General features: G+C 42.9%; 1 protein-coding gene across 1 annotated transcript in view; it reads left to right on the plus strand.

The window, feature by feature from the left end:
- Positions 1 to 1,900: 1,900 nt before the first annotated feature.
- The window catches only part of LOC310683657 (maestro heat-like repeat family member 5), a 61,320-nt gene continuing 44,842 nt past the window's right edge, over positions 1,901 to 18,378 (plus strand). Inside the window, exons 1-2 of the mRNA XM_083453912.1 lie at positions 1,901 to 1,939; positions 7,097 to 7,164. Of these exons, the coding sequence (XP_083310038.1) occupies positions 1,916 to 1,939; positions 7,097 to 7,164 (92 nt within the window). The 5' untranslated portion in view covers positions 1,901 to 1,915. The remainder of the gene's footprint in view (positions 1,940 to 7,096; positions 7,165 to 18,378) is intronic.

Here is an 18,378-nt window from a genome sequence, read left to right on the forward strand (position 1 = left end):
CAGCAAACATTGTCAGGTATCATGACAAGAGACAAGCCAGGAGACAAGACTGCCTCTTTCTGTGATGCATGTCTGATGCTTGTTGGGTGGGCAGGGGTTTTTCAACCAGGGTGCTGTGGCACCCTTTGGTGCCTTGAATGATGGTCAAGGGTGCCGCCAGCAACACTGGCCTCTGTCCCTCTTTCTCCCCGCCCCCCCATGCCTTCTTGCATCTCTGCCTCCCCAAGGCTTGTGCAGCTGTTTGTTGCAGCACCCCTGGCTACAAGCTCCCCAGGCGAACGGTGCCTCTGGAGCTGGCCAGGGGGTGCTTCCCAGGCCCCTGTGGGGCAGCGTGAGGAGGCACCTCTCTTTAGGGAAGGGGCGGCAGCTGCGGCTGTCCAGAGGACTCGGAAGGAGAGGGGAGAGGAGAAGCGGGAACACTCCACAAGGGAAGGAGTCAGAAAAAGAACGAGAGGCTGCCAGCTCTGCTGGCAAGGGGTGACATAGCTGGGCTCCTGAGCCTCACAGGGCTGCCACAGAAAGAATGTAGTTGGTCAAGGGAGCCATGGACTCAAAAAAGTCAAAAACCTCTGGGCTAAGGGAAACCCAGCCAGATGGGTGGGGTATAAATTATATATATATATAATTATTATTAGCAATTTCTCAAGTCTTTAAAAGTTGTTACACACACTTGTCTTGGCTCCTCACCTCCATGCAACATGTAAGGTGAGGTGAGAAACTCCGTCGCAACAGTAAAATTAAGATCTAACTTGCTTTGACTGGTTCCTGCCGCCGCTCATTTTTCTCTGACCCATCATGGATTTAGCCCCAACCCCAAGAAACTAGTAACTGAAAGGAGATGGGTCATGGGAATTGAAGCGTATGCTTTCTGCATGCAACACTCCCACTGCCAAGCAGCTCCATCTCATCTGCCCCCAACCCCATAACACCCTCTCTCCAAAAATAGACCGGGGTCACTGAGTCCTTCCCAGCAATAGAATTAGCCATACTGGACCAGGGAGAAGAGTCGATGGAAGAAGATTGGAAAAAATTTAAAGTATATTTACAGAAATACTGTAAAATTAAGGAATGTTAGAAGAATACTGGAATGAAATTATATGGTTTTAGCAGAAATGTTATAAAGAATTAAGCAAAAACTGATTGTTAATGGGCTAAAGTGGAAAATTTAAAGTTAGACTGTGTTAAGATAAATTATAGAACAAAAATTGAGAAAGAGGGAAAGGATTTGCTGAATTAGCTAATTTGAACTAGAATACAAAAAAGGGAGGTGTGAGGAAGTCGAGGAAATAAGTAAATGAAAGATAAAGATACGGAAATTGGATGTGTTTTTAAATGTTTTTGTTTTTTCTTGTTGATTTGATGTATTGTTTTTTCTTTCTATTCTCGATGTATTGTTTGTTAATTTTTTATTGCTTTTTTTCTTATACTTTTTTCCCCTGTAACTATAAAACTTCTAATAAATATTATTAAAAAAAAAAAAAAAGAATTAGCCATACTGGAAGATTCCTAAAATGTTATTAATCCAGAGTTCAGAGTTAAGAATTCAAAGGCCCCAAATATAAAATAAATGTTCATAAATGTACACATAAGTAAGTACAGGGGAGCAATCCTGTCAGCTTCTTTAGGAGACAACAAGAGCCTGCAAAGCAGGCTACAAATAATAGAAAAAGTATTAAACTGTACATTTCAAAGAATATATATATATATATATCACCCTAGCGTTGCATGGCATTAACATTGTTCTAACCACTAGGCCACACGGACTCTCCTAGGCCCTTGGCACTGAGGCCGGGAATTCCATGTTCTCAACTGCCGTTGCCTAGCAACGGAGCTTGTGACCGTTTGAGGTTCCTCAGCATCCTGAGGTTGGCAGAGGTCTCCTGTAGTGACCTTCGCTCCATCACTACAGGATAGGATGGCGTCCCGAAGACTCCTGGAGGTAAGTAGAGGTTATTTATACCCCGCCCTCCCCAGCCAAGACCGGGCTCAGGGTGGCTAACAACCAATAATAAAAACAAGTTGATTAAAATACAATTTAAAAGATTAAGATACAACATTAAAACATTAGGATGCAGCCTCTTCACAAGAGGGAAAAGGAAATAGAAAGAGGGGGAGGGAATCAAACTGATTCTAAGCCAAAGGCCAGGCGGAACAACTCTCTTTTCTAAAAAATAATTAAAAAAAATTAAATGTTTAAAAATTACAAAAAGAAAGAAGAAAAAAGAAACAAAAAGAAACAAAAATTTAACAAACATTACATCAAAAAGAAAAAAGAAAAGCAATACCACAAAACAACAAGAAAAAACTAAAACATTTAAAACCACATCCAAGTTTCAATTCATTATCTTTCATAAGCTTATTTCCTCAACTTCCTCACACCTCCCTTTTTTGTATTCTCGTTCAAATTAGCTGGTTCAACAAATCCTTTCCCTCTTTCTCAATTTTTGTTCTATCATTTATCTTAACACAATTTAACTTTAAATTTTCCACTTTAGCACATTAACAATTAATATTCATATAGTTCTTAATAACACTTCTGCTAAGACCATATAACTTCATTCCAATATTCCTCTAACATTCATTAATTTTGCAATATTTCTGTAAATATACTTTAAATTTTTTCCAATCTTCTTCCATCGACTCTTCTCCCTGGTCTTGAATTCTGCCAGTCATTTCCGCCATTTCCATATAGTCCATCAGCTTCATCTGCCATTCTTCCTGAGTGGGTAGCTCTTGTGTCTTCCAATACTTTGTGATGAGTATTCTTGCTGCTGTTGTGGCATACATAAAGAAAGTTCTATCTTTCTTTAACACCAATTGGCCGACCATGCCCAGGAGAAAGCCCTCTGGTTTCTTCAGGAAGGTATATTTAAATACCTTTTTCATTTCATCATATATCATTTCCCAGAAGGTCTTAATCTTTGGGCACGTCCCAGGCAGAACAACTCTCACTTCCATACATCACTATCGGGAAAACCATAGCTTTAACTATATGGACCATTGGTCAACAAGGTGATGTCTCTGCTTTTTAAGATGCTCCAAAATCTATAGCAGAATCAAAATCAAAATGACTCAGTGAATTATATCCACATTTTGTTTTCTTGTTTTCTAGCCCTTCTTCAGTTGATCCTGTTTCCCCTTTTAAAAGACCAAACCATTTTATATGGCGTTGGAATTGTTCTACCAGATTCCTGGCTATTTTAAAAATCAACAGATGCCAAAGTGCCAAAAACTCTTTGATTTCTCATTTGAAGAAAGCTATTTGCCAAACTTTACAGAACCAATATTCTAGATTCGTGAGCTTTAATTGTTATTATTTTTTTGAATGGGGTCAATTTTCAACATATTAGTACATTTTAAAAGACCAGAAAAATGGTAATTGAAAAGCTCTCTTATCAGTGGATCAATAAATCCTAGGTAATTTAAAAAACCAAACCAAACCAGAAATTAACCTACGATGCAATCCTTTGGTGTCTGCTTACATCCCAGTAACCCATAGGATTTTTCACATCTCCTTCTAGAGATGTGCAGTGACCCAAATATTCAGCTTGCATTGTAGCATCTGAATGAAGCCTAATCTGTTTTGGATCCGCTCTGTCATTCCAATTTGAGTCATCATTTGGGTTAAATCTGCAAAGAGGACTGTTCAAATATTATTTCAGGAAGCCTTGATAGAGTTGGTTTGGTTAACTCATGATGCAGTGGCTTGGTTTGTAGCTCCTAAGAAAGGCAGTCCAGATGTTTTGGGACCGCAACTCCCATCAGTCAGGGAGGATGGGAGTTGTAGTTCAGCAACATCTGGAAGACAGCACATTGACCACCCCTGCCCAACACTGGCACATGGGCACCTTTTTGGGTTGGAAGAAACGGGGAGTGCCAAGAGGTATTAATGTAGCACCCTGCTTGTGGTTAACGCTTAGCTGGGATGAAATATTCAACGCAGCAATAGATAAATTAAAATAATAATTTATTTGTCAGACAAATAAATGATTGGCACAGTGGTTACCAAAAGCTCTGCCCACTCTAGCCCTGATGGCCAGCACTTATATTTCCTCAGCCCAGCCCCCTTACTCCACCTTTGGCTGCCTCTGTCCAATCAGCCTGGTTGAAATTCCTATTGGCTGTTTGCTAGAACCAATCATAAAAGATACACCCATTTCCTATTACCTTTTATGGGAGACAAAGAGCTATATTTCCTTCTATCCATAAATGGCAGACAGGTAGTCATATGTCTTACATTTGCCTCGACAAGGCACCTTAATTACTAGATCATCTTTGCCCTATTGCCCTTTTGCTCTTTTGCCCTTCTGCCCCTGGCAACAGGGGCAAACGGCTAAAACAGATGGCTCATAAATTTTGTCATAAACAGAGATCTTGAGTTCACCTTCTCACACACCATCAATGGAATAAGAATCTAACATAAGAATCTAACATTTCTTACTTTCTAAAATTACATTAAAGCCAATATATTTCATACATAACATAGATAGATTTTTAGAAGAAAGGCCTTTTCAAAGAAAAAAGGAACTTCGTAAAAACGCTTTCTAAAAGCAATTTCTAAAAGCAACTTCAGAGCAGCCTCTTCGGTTTTCCCAGCCAGCTGCTGTTTCTATTAGCTCTTGCTCTTTAACCTTAGGAAAATGTGGCTGATGGGAGGCCCATAGATAAACTATTTACCAACTCTTAATTAGTGTTTTTGCAGCTTGATTGTATTCTGTAATTTGTATGACCTTTGCTCCAGCCTGTAATTTCCTTCTATAACTTTGAGGTACTTCTATAAATCAGGGGGCCCTTGTGCAGGAAAACAAAACAACTGCCAAAGCACCCAGCCAGCCGGCCTCTGCCTGGCATGAAACAAGCATTTGCAAATATATATATATATATTCATAAGGGACGCGGGTGGCGCTGTGGGTTAAAGCCTCAGCGCCTAGGGCTTGCCGATCGAAAGGTCGGCGGTTCGAATCCCCGCTGCGGGGTGCGCTCCCGCTGTTCGGTCCCAGCGCCTGCCAACCTAGCAGTTCGAAAGCACTCTCGGGTGCAAGTAGATAAATAGGGACCGCTTACTAGCGGGAAGGTAAACGGCGTTTCCGTGTGCGGCTCTGGCTCACCAGAGCAGCGATGTCACGCTGGCCACGTGACTCGGAAGTGTCTTCGGACAGCGCTGGCCCTTGGCCTCTTGAGTGAGATGGGCGCACAACCCTAGAGTCTGTCAAGACTGGCCCATACGGGCAGGGGTACCTTTACCTTTACCTTTATATATATATTCAAGCTCAATCCAAAATACAGATCTTGATCAGATGCCTCATTCTGAAACACAGGGCTAAAGGTTGCCCACCCATGGCCCACAACTCTGTCAGGGAGGAAATGGTTGGGTTTGTCGCATGATCTCCTGGTTGGTTTCAAATGTATTTTTTGTATGTTGTGGTGGTGGGTGTGGGGCCCAATGCTTGACCACATAACACCGGTCTTGAAAGACCTGCATTGGCTCCCAGTACGTTTCCGAGCACAATTCAAAGTGTTGGTGTTGACCTTTAAAGCCCTAAACGGCCTCGGCCCAGTATACCTGAAGGAGCATCTCCACCCCCATCGTTCTGCCCGGACACTGAGGTCCAGCTCCAAGGGCCTTCTGGCCGTTCCCTCATTGCGAGAATCCAAGTTACAGGGAACCAGGCAGAGGGTCTTCTTGGTAGTGGCACCCGCCCTGTGGAATGCCCTCCTACCAGATGTCAAAGAGAACAACAACTACCAGACTTTTAGAAGACATCTGAAGGCAGCCCTGTTTAGGGAAGCTTTTAATGTTTGATGCTTTACTGAATTTTAATATTTTGTTGAAAGCCGCCCAGAGTGGCCGGGGAAGCCCAGCCAGATGGGCGGGGTATAAATAATAAATTATTGTTGTTGTTGTTGTTTGTTGTTGTTGTTGTTGTTGTTATTTTTGAGAAACACAACTTCGAGGTCCCCCAAGAGCCTTGCTGGATCAGGCCCATGGCTTTTCTCCAGCCAGAACTCAGTTCCAGCACCTCTGAGGTGGGCACCATTGCCATTACAGTGGTACCTCTGGTTACGTACTTAATTCGTTCCGGAGGTCTGTTCTTAACCTGAAACTGTTCTTAACCTGAAGCACCACTTTAGCTAATGGGGCCTCCCGCTGCTGCCGCGCCGCTGCTGCGCGATTTCTGTTCTCATCCTGAAGCAAAGTTCTTAACCTGAGGGATTATTTCTGGGTTAGCGGAGTCTGTAACCTGAAGCATATGTAACCTGAAGTGTATGTAACCTGAAGTAATAATAATAATAATAATTAATAATAATAATAATATTTTATTTATACCCCGCCCTCCCCAGCCAAGGCCTAGCTCAGAGCGGCTTACAAGCAATAATAAAAACAAGTTGAATGAATACAACTTAAAAACAAAATACAACAATTAACATTAAAATATTAAAATGTAGCCTCATCGCAGGAGGAGAAAGGAAAAGAAAAAAGAAAGAGGGGGAGGGAATCAAATTGGCTCCAAGCCAAAGGCCAGGCGGAACAACTCTGTCTTACAGGCCCTGCGGAAAGAAATCAGATCCTGCAGGGCCCTGGTCTCATGAGGCAGAGCGTTCCACCAAGCCGGAGCCAGTGTTGAAAAGGCCCTGGCTCTGGTTGAAGCCAATCTAACTTCCTTAGGGCCTGGGACCACGAGGGTGTTGCTATTTATGGACCTTAAGGTCCTCTGTGGGGCATACCGGGAGAGGCGGTCCCGTAGGTACGAGGGTCCTAGGCTGTGAAGGGCTTTAAAGGTCAAAAGCAGCACCTTAAATCTGATCCTGTACTCCACCTGGAGCCAGTGCAGCTTGAAAAGCACTGGGTGAATATGCTCCCATGACAGAGACCCCGTGAGGAGCCTCGCTGCAGCATTCTGCACCCGCTGGAGTTTCTGGGACAGCTCCAAGGGCAGCCCCACGTAGAGCAAATTACAGTAGTCAAGCCTGGAGGTGACCGTCTCATGGATCACTGTGGCCAGGTCGGGGCGGGAAAGGTAAGGGACCAACTGCTTGATGGGTCTGATCCATTCTTCACATTCTGACGTTCCTGTTTCTCTTTTCTCATGGACAGGGAATTGATTTTGATGAAGATCAGATATCGGAAATCAGCCTGGAAGATGGAGAGGATCTTCCTCCAAGGTAATCCTGTGCTAATCCCTTCCCCCATAATCAATTGCTTTAAAAAAACAACCCGGTAAGAATAAGGTTCAAAGTACTGATGGAGCCTAGAGAAAGGGGCAGGTTCGCAGTCCCAAACCTCAAGCTGTTGTTGTTGTTTTTTTCTTTACACGTGTTTTATTTTGTTTAAAAGAAATCACATTTATTTGTGTACTGCCTTTCCATTTAAAACAACTCACTCAGTGTTTACTCCAAACTGCATAACAGAAATAATGAAAAAGCAATCTTAAACAGATACAATGTCAGCATTTCTAAGAAACACAATAATAGATAATTTCATAACTATCTTTTGATGCCATAATAATTAATTGAATAAAAATATTTTTCAGCAGTAGGGAGCAGCTAGGATAGCTCAATGCACAATATGATTCCAATATTTCAAACAATTTATTTCATAAATATAATGTAACTTAAGAAAGTTTGTGGAAGGAAAGTTTCTCATCCGTTCCTTCTTCATGCAACCTGGCTGAAGGTTTGGAGGCCCTCATTTGCTGAGCAAAGTGGTATTTTGAGGCTGCATGAATGACATGGCTGAAAGATTGGATGTTACTGACAGATACTGAAATCTTAGACCTGGAGGGCTGGGACAAAGTTTTCGGGTGGCATGGCTACCTGGGTCACGATAAAATAAAAGCACATAGAGGATTCACTAATCATTTGGTGAGAAAGGCCCTATTCAAAGTTTGGGAAAGAAATAAAACAATAGTAACAGCCAAAACTCCCTGGTGGCTATCAGCTATAGAGTCATCAGCCTTGCATAGAAGCAATATGAAAGATAGCTGGCTAACATATAGGGAACTCGTAGAAGAGATCAAAGATTGTCCAACAGTAAAGAAATTTGAAGAATTAAAAGAGAGGGGGGATGAATTGGTTAGAATATTTCCAATTAAAAACAATATTTGAGAAGGATAATAAGCTTAAGGGGTTTGATAAAAAAATCTCGGTATGGGAGAAAGAAATTTTATATATCAATCAATCTTTATTACGGTCCAGAGACCCAACAAATCATTACAAATCAGTACACAATTCATACAGCCTACCTCCAGGTTAAACAAGCATTTTGTTTAGAATATAGGGCTCATTTGTTCTTGCAACCACCGATAAAAACTTTGCCAGTGCTAACGTTCTAGCATATGTCCGGTCTTCCAGTAGGAACCTGACATAGTGAGCCTCTGATTTTCCCGGGAAAGGTAGCAGCAAGGATAGTATCAGTTCAGCCCTGGCTTGCTCATATTTTGCACAGTGCAACAAAATATGTTTTATGGAATCGATGTCTTGAGCGCGCGAACAAAGTCTGTCCTGGTAGGGAACTCCTCTCAACCTGCCAACAAGCATAGGATAAAACATCTGAATAAAATACAAGATTAAACACGGATAATGGATGGATAAAAACTGATAATTAAAACAGATAAGAACTAAAAACAAATAAAAATATGCAGTTAAAACAACTGTAAGAGCGTAAGAACTAAAAGACTTGCAGTTAAAACAACTATAAGAGGCTGCAGAGTAGAAGCCTCTGAAATAGAGGACACTCACAACATTAGAAACTGATGTGCATATATGGCTAAAACAGACAATTAAAACAATGTACAACAATAAATGTAGAAACAATGTGCAACAATAAACTATCCCAGGGAGTTGACTCAGAGTCACCCATGGAACCGAGTTTGGGGATTTTCATGCCGGACTATTTTGCGAAGAGGCTTGAAGAACTCAGAGAAGCTATGAACTATGCCGAGCAGGGCACCCAAGATGAACAGGATGAACAGGTCATAGTGGAGAGTTTTGACCAAATGTGATCCACCTGGAGGAGGAACCGGCAAGCCACTCCAGTATCCCTGCCAAGAAAACTCCATGGACAAAGACAACAGACATATAAAAGTTATGACGCTGGAAGATGAGCCCCTCAGGTCGGAAGGCGTCCAACATGCTACTGGGGAAGAGCAGAGGACAAGTACAAGTAGATCCAGAGCTGATGAAGCGGCTGGGCTAAAGCCGAAAGGACATTCAGTTGCGGATATGCCTGGAAGCGAAAGGAAAGTCCAATGCTGTAAAGAAAAATATTGCATAGGAACCTGGAATGTAAGAACCATGAACCTGGGTAAGTTGGATGTGGTAAAAAATGAGATGGCAAGAATAAATATTGACATCCTGGGAATCAGTGAACTGAAATGGACGGGAATGGGCGAATTCAGTTCGGATGACTATCATATCTACTACTGTGGGCAAGAAACCCGTAAAAGAAATGGAGTGGCCCTCATAGTCAACAAAAGAGTGGTGAAAGCAGTACTGGGATGCAATCTCAAAAATGATAGAATGATCTCAATACGAATCCAAGGCAGACCTTTTAACATCACAGTAATCCAAGTTTATGCACCAACTACGGGTGCTGAAGAAACTGAAATTGACCAATTCTATGAAGACTTACAACACCTTATAGAAGTGACACCAAAGAAGGATGTTCTTCTCATTATAGGGGATTGGAATGCTAAAGTAAGGAATCAAGAGATAAAAGGAACAACTGGCAAGTTTGGCCTTGGAGAGCAAAATGAAGCAGGGCAAAGGCTAATAGAGTTCTGTCAAGAGAAAAAGCTGGTCATCACAAACACGCTTTTCCAACAACACAAGAGACGACTTTACACGTGGACATCACCAGATGGGCAGCATCGAAATCAGATTGATTATATTCTCTGCAACCAAAGATGGAGAAGCTCAATACAGTCAGCAAAAACAAGACCTGGAGCTGACTGTGGCTCAGATCATCAGCTTCTTATAGCAAAATTCAAGCTTAAACTGAAGAAAGTAGGAAAAACCACTGGGCCGGTAAGATACAATCTAAATCAAATCCCTTATGAATACACAGTGGAAGTGAGGAACAGGTTTAAGGATTTAGATTTGCTAGACAGAGTGCCTGAAGAACTATGGATGGAGGCTCGCAACATTATACAGGAGGCAGCAACGAAAACCATCCCAATGAAAAAGAAATGCAAGAAAGCAAAGTGGCTGTCCAATGAGGCCTTACAAATAGCGGGGGAGAGAAGGCAAGCAAAATGCGAGGGAGATAGTGAAAGATACAAGAAATTGAATGCAGATTTCCAAAAAATAGCAAGGAGAGACAAGAAGGCCTTCTTAAATGAGCAATGCAAAGAAATAGAGGAAAACAACACAATGGGAAGAACCAGAGATCTGTTCAAGAAAATTGGAGATATGAAAGGAACATTTCGTTCAAAGATTACCATAATAAAGGACAAAAGTGGTAAGGACCTAACAGAAGCAGAAGACATCAAGAAGAGGTGGCAAGAATACACAGAGGAATTATACCAGAAAGATATGGATGTCTCGTACACCCCAGGTAGTGTGGTTGCTGACCTTGAGCCAGACATCCTGGAGAGTGAAGTCAAATGGGCCTTAGAAAGCATTGCAAATAACAAGGCCAGTGGAAGTGATGGTATTCCAGCTGAACTATTTAAAATTTTAAAAGATGATGCTGTTAAGGTGCTACACTCAATATGCCAGCAAGTTTGGAAAACTCAGCAGTGGCCAGAAGATTGGAGAAGGTCAGTCTACATCCCAATCCCAAAGAAGGGCAGTGCTAAAGAATGCTCCAACTACCGCACAATGGCACTCATTTCACACGCTAGCAAGGTTATGCTTAAAATTCTACAAGGAAGGCTCAAGCAGTATGTGGACCGAGAACTCGGCATGTGGACCGAGAAGTGCAAGCTGGATTTAGAAGAGGCAGAGGAACCAGAGACCAAATTGCAAACATGCGCTGGATTATGGAGAAAGCTAGAGAGTTCTAGAAAGACATCTACTTCTGCTTCATTAACTATGCAAAAGCCTTTGACTGTGTCGATCACAGCAAACTATGGCAAGTTCTTAAAGAAATGGGAGTGCCTGATCACCTCATCTGTCTCCTGAGAAATCTCTATGTGGGACAAGAAGCTACAGTTAGATTGGATATGGAACAACTGATTGGTTCAAAATTGGGAAAGGAGTACGACAAGGCTGTATATTGTCTCCCTGCTTATTTAACTTATATGCAGAATTCATCATGTGAAAGGCTGGGCTGGATGAATCCCTAGCCGGAATTAAGATTGCTGGAAGAAATATCAACAACCTCAGATATGCAGATGACACAACCTTGATGGCAGAAAGTGAGGAGGAATTAAAGAACCTTTTATTGAGGGTGAAAGAGGAGAGCGCAAAATATGGTCTGAAGCTCAACATCAAAAAAACGAAGATCATGGCCACTGGTCCCATCACCTCCTGGCAAATAGAAGGGGAGGAAATGGAGGCAATGAGAGATTTTACTTTCTTGGGCTCCATGATCACTGCAGATGGTGACAGCAGCCACGAAATTAAGAGACGCCTGCTTCTTGGGAGGAAAGCAATGACCAACCTAGACAGCATATTAAAAAGTAGAGACATCACCTTGTCAACAAAGGTCCGTATAGTAAAAGCTATGGTTTTCCCAGTAGTGATGTATGGAAGTGAGAGCTGGACCATAAAGAAGGCTGATCAACGAAGAATTGATGCTTTTGAATTATGGTGCTGGAGGAGACTCTTGAGAGTCCCATGGACTGCAAGAAGATCAAACCTATCCATTCTGAAGGAAATCAGCCCTGAGTGCTGACTGGAAGGACAGATCGTGAAGCTGAGGCTCCAATACTTTGGCCACCTCATGAGAAGAGAAGACTCCCTGGAAAAGACCCTGATGTTGGGAAAGATGGAGGGCACAAGGAGAAGGGGACGACAGAGGATGAGATGGTTGGATAGTGTCTTCGAAGCTACAAACATGAGTCTGACCAAACTGCGGGAGACAGTGGAAGACAGGAGTGCCTGGCGTGCTCTGGTCCATGGGGTCACGAAGAGTCAGACATGACTAAACGACTAAACAGCAACAACATTTTGAGTTGGGCGATGGTCTGCGCCTACAGATTTGTACACAGAATCTGGCGACCATCCAGGTCTTCTTCTGATCTTTGTCTAACAGCAAAAGGTCAATTTTTTGCTTTTGCGGGAGGTCGGCGAGCCTCACCAGTAGGGGATGAATGAACTTACTACGTGCCTCTTCGTAAAAGGGACATTTAAGGAACAAGTGTTCTGGGCTTCCTATCTCTCCCAATGGACAGGTGCAAAGTCTCTGAGCGTAGGGGACTTTTCTGAAGGCTCCATCCAGGACCGGCGAGGGAAGAGCCGCGCTTCTGGCGAGTGTAAAGGCCCTTCTTGCATCCCTAGATACGAGAAAGAAGAGATATGCTGCCAGTGCGGCTATATCTCTCTCGATTTCTCCAATTTTATAGTTGGGGCACCTTGCGCAGTCCTGTTGTCTCTCGGTATCTAATATTATTTGCCTGACCGTGGCTTTTGCCTGGCCCAAGCCCAGACTTAGAAGGGCTTGAGGGGCAAAGCCCAGTTTCTGGAGGGTGTTCAGGACTGCAGTCTGCCAGCCCGACTGAAATTGGTCGCAGAGGATCAGTGGGGCTATCCCTCGGGGGAGCAGATTCAATGTCAGCCAGTTGTATATTGATGTTAAGCAAATGCTAGCCTCCACTCTCATCATCCCCATTTCCAATCTCACCCATGTGTTTGAGACACATCTGGGGACTTGGAGGAGAGCTCTAAGAAGTCTAGATTGAACTCTCTCAAGGGGGGAGAAAGCAGAGGAAGGTGGACCCAAAAGGAACCATACAGGAGTTGTGCCAAAGTTTTGGCCTTGTATAATTTTAGAGTTGCGGGGACGAAGAAGAATACAATTTGTGGTTTTTTCCGCTGAACTCCCAATGGAGTTTATGTGTAGTTTGTTGGTTCCTGAGGCCTGTACCACCATTCCTAGATACTTGTAGTTTGTGACTTGTTCTAATTCATGGCCTTCTAAGCTTTGGTTTTTCCCCAAAAGCGAGTATCTTGGTCTTTTGATAGTTGATTTTGAGACATTCAGATTCACAGTATGCTGTGAGCTTTCTTAGTGTTCTTTTGAGTCCAGTGGGGGTTCTAGATAGAATTACCCCATCATCGGCATATAGCAGGACCGAAATATGCCGATTTGCAAGCTTTGGCGGGTGGAGTTCTGAGTCATTGAGTGCAGATACTAAGTTATTTAGATAGAAATTAAATAGTAGAGGGGCCAATAGGCACCGTTGCCTGACTCCTTTGAAGGTTTTAATAGGGTCCGTTAGGTGTCCTAGGTGGCTGCACTTGACTCTAAGAGCCGTGTTTGCGTGCAGTGCCTGAATTAAGAGCAGGAGCCTTCTATCTATATTGGTACCCTGTAGTCTATCCCAGAGTCTGGTTCTGGAGACTGTATCAAAGGCTGCTTTTAGGTCAACGAAGGCAGCGTATAGTGAGGCTTGTCCTCCTGATTTGTATTTGTCGATGAGATGTTGTAGCATTAGGCAGTGATCTGTTGTGGACCTTCCGGGTCTGAAGCCCGCTTGTTCTATTGCCAGGATATCTTCGTTCTCTAGCCATTCTGTAAACTTATTAAGGAGGTGCTTTGCGTAGAGTTTACTGATCAAACTTAATAAGCTAATCGGCCTATAATTTGCTGGGTCCCCTCTGTTGCCCTTTTTATAGATAGGAACTATTATGGCTGTTCCCCATTCCCTTGGGATGCGGCCAGTGTCATCTACAGTGGTGCCCCGCAAGACGAATGCCTCGCAAGACGGAAAACCCGCTAGACGAAAGGGTTTTCCGTTTTGGAGGTGCTTCGCAAAACGAATTTCCTATGGGCTTGCTTCGCAAGACGAAAATGTCTTGCGAGTTCCTACGATTTTTTCCCGCTCCCCACCCCCTTTTTCTAAGGCACGAAGCTGCTAATAGCCTTTTAGCAGCTAATCCGCTAATCCCTTAAGCCTTTAATAGCCGCTAATAGCCGCTAAACCGCTAATAGCGCTAATCCGCTAATCTGCAAATGGGCTTGCTTCGCAAGACGAAAAAACCGCTAGACGAAGAGACTCACGGAACGCATTCTTTTCGTCTTGCGAGGCACCACTGTATATAGGTGAAGAGGGTGGCTAAGAAGGTGCCCACCAATCCGCCTGTGCTTTTATCATTTCTGGCGTGATGCCGTCTGAGCCTGGGGCTTTGACCATTTTCAGTTGGTTTATATATGATTTCACTTCAGTTACTGAAACAGACGGCCATTTAGCCAGTTGTTCTATATTATAATTCCGTAGTGGAGGTTCAGCGTCCTCATACAAAGATTGGAAGAATGAGACCCACAGGCTAGGGGGAATTTGTGAGGTTAAGGGGGAAATAGCTTTATGGGTGCCAGAAGCTACCAGTTTCCAGAATAGTGTCTGATCTTTTGCTTTTGCCGCACTAATTAATTCTAGCCAACATTTTCTGTTATAGGCATTCTTTTGGTGGAGTATTAGGTCTTTATACTCTTTTTTAGGGCAGCAAAGATAGGCTTGATGTCTGACAGAATTTTCGGCTGTCAGGGCAGCTTTGTAAGCATTTTGCAGGGCTTTCTTTGCCTCAAAGCAGGTGTAATCAAACCAGGGCTTATTTGATGTTCTTGGTTTAGTTGGCCTTTTCTCTGTGGTATTAAAAAGATAGGGTTTTAATTGTTGGAGCAGGCTCTCATACTTGGAAACTGGGTCCTCAGGCCTAGGATTACTCCCAAAGCCAGTTAAAATTGTACGGAGTTTTTCAGAGGTTAGAATCTTCTTCAGTTTGGAGTCAAGCGCAGGGGTCCATTTGACTCGGCAACCAGGTCGCTCTAATGCGGTGATCTCCGCAGGGTATACTGTTCTCAGGAAGGGTGACTCGTTTAACGGAGACACCTGGAGGTGAAAGGGAAATGGTCCCCCTTTATGAATGGGAGCACTTTTAAATTCACTATTTTTGTTAGCAATTCACTGTCCGCCAACATATAATCAATTGTGCTGGATCTTACCCCAGACATGAATGTATATTCCCCGGGAATGTCGCCCCTGGTGCAACCATTTAGGATATGAAGACTTAGCTGCCTAGAGAATTTGAGGAGGCAGGCTCCAGCAAAATTTGAATGTTGATCCTTTGACTGCCTTGGTAGTTGTAAGGCCTCCGGGCCAAAGTCGTCAGGGTACCCTATTTTTTGCCTGTATTTGGTTTCTAAACTGGGGTCATCAGGCCCTAATCTTGCGTTTAGGTCGCCCACCAGCAGGACCTTTGCTCCCGGATAGTCTGTTAGCAGTAACCTGACATAAGAGCCCAGTCTATTCCAGATGCCCTCAATATCGGTTTTTTTGCTTGTTGGGGGGATATAAGCATTGATAATTAGTAAACTGCAGTTTCTCCAGGATATGAGTAGGGCCATTGCTAGGTGGTCTAGGGGGGACAGTTCCTTTCAGGTGGCGTTTAGGGAGAATGAGATTAGGATGCATAATCCTAATCCCTTGAGCCTCCCTGGTCCTCTGCCTGCAACCGCTCTCACTGCATATGTATAATATCCTTCCAATGATGGGTTTTCAGCTGCCCACGTCTCTTGGAGAGCGATGATATTAAAGTTTTGATGGTAGAAGGGAATGTCTGTAGAATGGGAGAGGCATCTGGACCAGCCGGCAACATTCCAGGAGATGATGTTTAGGGCAGCAGTTGATTCTTGGCTTTTTAGATTCCAGGCACTCATAGCCGTTTTCTGCCGCTGATTCCTCAGGTCCTTTGAGTTTGGCTTGATTGAACCGCGATGCGGAGGAATGGGGGAGCCTTTTTTTAAAATTTAAATTTTTTTATTTATACAACAAGAAAAACAAACAAAAAACACAAATACCAAATTATACACAAATTACAAAAATAACCATAGACACAGAATATTCTTAACAAACAATAAAACATCTATTGGTCTTAACACTAAAGACCCAACCTCCCATCTATTCCATACTTCAAATTCATATTACTTATTGCCAATACACATTTTTTTAAATAATTAAACTTATTCTCATTAAATCTAATTTCTTATATCTACCTTACAACTATTACTGAAGTTCCTCGAATGCTGCAACAGAATTTAAACTACTATATTTATTTTTCAGATATTCTTTAAAAACCTCCCATTTAGAAAGAAATTCCTGTTTTGATTTATTCTTTATTTTTTCTGATAAACCATCTAATTCAGCATATTCTGTCAGCTTTTCGATCCAATCCTGAATAGAGGGGATTTCATTACTCTTCCATTTTGCTATGATCAAAACTCTTGCTGCCACCGTGGCATATAAAAAGATACCCTTCCTCTTTTGTGGAATATCCAAATCTGTTATTCCCAGGAGGTAGGCCTCTGGTTTTTTATTGAAAGAGATCTTTAGCATTTTTTACAGTTCTGCATGTATACTCTCCCAGAATACCTGTATTTTCCTACATATCCACCACATATGGAAGAATGTTCCTGAGTCTCCGCATCTCCAACAATTACTTGATACATTTTTATACATTTTTGAAAGCTTCCATGGTGTTAGATACCATCGATGTTGCATTTTTTGAAAGTTCTCTCTGATCGTGTAACAATTTGTGAATTTTCAATTGCCTAGGATTCTAAGGCAATCCATGAAGATTGAGCCGATTCCCGGCGCTGGCACCACTAGTTCGACTTGTTGCGATTTGGATTGGGCTATTGGAGAGGGTGTAGGAGAGCCCGTTTCTTCTGGAGACAGATATCGACAAGATGTCCATTCCTCGTTGGTTAAAGGCTTTGATTTGCAATTGATGTAATTAAATTCCATGGGAGGAGGCGGGGCTGGAGGTGGAAGGCACTTCCTTATGGTCGAAAGTCTTTCAGTTAGTGCATCCTGGGAAAGTAGGATCTGCTCGAGGTAGGTTGTTAGGACTTGTTCATCCTTTGAGGAGAAATCATTTTCTAGCTTATTTGGTGAGGGCGGGGTTTTGTACAGCCTGCCAGATTGTTTAAGAATGCCAGCCTCTGGGTAGAGCGGCTTACCATTTCTGGCACAGCAGTGCTGGTTTTGGTTTTTGGTCTGGCTGGCCTATGTGCTCCTAGAAGTGGTAACGGGTCTTTGATGTTTTCGAAGAAATGGTGCACAAGCAAGCCAGCCCTCAGGAAATTGTCTTTATTTGAAAGGGTCTGCTTAGTTGAGAGCCCATCCTTAAAAGTCACTATAGCCCTATTTTGGGCCGTATCATGAGGGAGGAATTTTACCTTGATGATATTTTCTGCTGTCACGAGGCCCCTGGTGACTATTCCGATTTTTTCGGGAATATTTTCTTTTCTTTGAGCATATGATGGGTGTCCTCTATTTGTGGGAAGTATTGTGAAGGCAAGTTTGTGATTATTTAACGTTAGCTTCCAACAAGTCTGTGTTATTTTCTCTTGATCCTTTCTTGTTATGTTAGGGTACACGGGATTTCTTTGCGATGTCAAGAGAAGGGTTGGTTGCATGGGAGCCGGAATTCCCTTTGGCATTCCTATTTCCCCACTAGAGGGTGGTGTGTGATCTGCTGGGGCGTGGGGCTTTTCCTCAGAGTGCTTTATTGGCGTGCATGAGTTTGGGATTTTCTTTTGGGTTGTAGGAGCAGAGTTCTTTTTTGTTATATTCTCCAGCAGCTTAAAGAGCTTCTGGAAATTCAGGTCGGCGTTCCCTTTTGGCCTCTCAATTTGATGTTTTTGGTCTTCTTCATTTTTGTGTTGAGCATTTTCTCTTTAAGGTTGGTTTCTATTCTATTCTATTCTATTCTATTCTATTCTATTCTATTCTATTCTATTCCCAGATGTCATGTGTGGGACAGCGACCTCATGGTTCTTAATCAATTCAGTTAGGGTGGTAAGCAGGTTCAAGCTTTCCAAAAGGAAATTTTTAATTGCCTCAAGTTCTTTGCTTATCTGTGTGAAATGAGTTTTGAGTAACTCTTCGAACATCCCTGACAAGTAGAAGATACAGTTGTTCAGGTACTGTAACCTTAAGCTGTTTGGCCATTTGTCTGTCTCAGTCGGGGAAGGGCACCTTAAATTCTCTCCTGATCGGGAGGGGAAAGGAGGCTCGTTTGACATGGCTTCTAGGTTTTCCAGGAATAGCTCCTGTTCTAAACTTGCTTCAGGTCCCTCTTTGGCTAGCTCAGCTTGTTTTAGTTCTGTTGCCAGGTCCACTCCCTCACCTCCAATGTTAGTTTTTTCCTCCCTTCTAATCCAGGTGTAAGGGACGTGGGTGGCGCTGTGGGTAAAAGCTCAGCGCCTAG

This window comes from Podarcis tiliguerta (genome assembly GCF_965153285.1).
Source record: "Podarcis tiliguerta genome assembly, chromosome: 8".
Classification (NCBI taxonomy): Eukaryota; Metazoa; Chordata; class Lepidosauria; order Squamata; family Lacertidae; genus Podarcis; species Podarcis tiliguerta.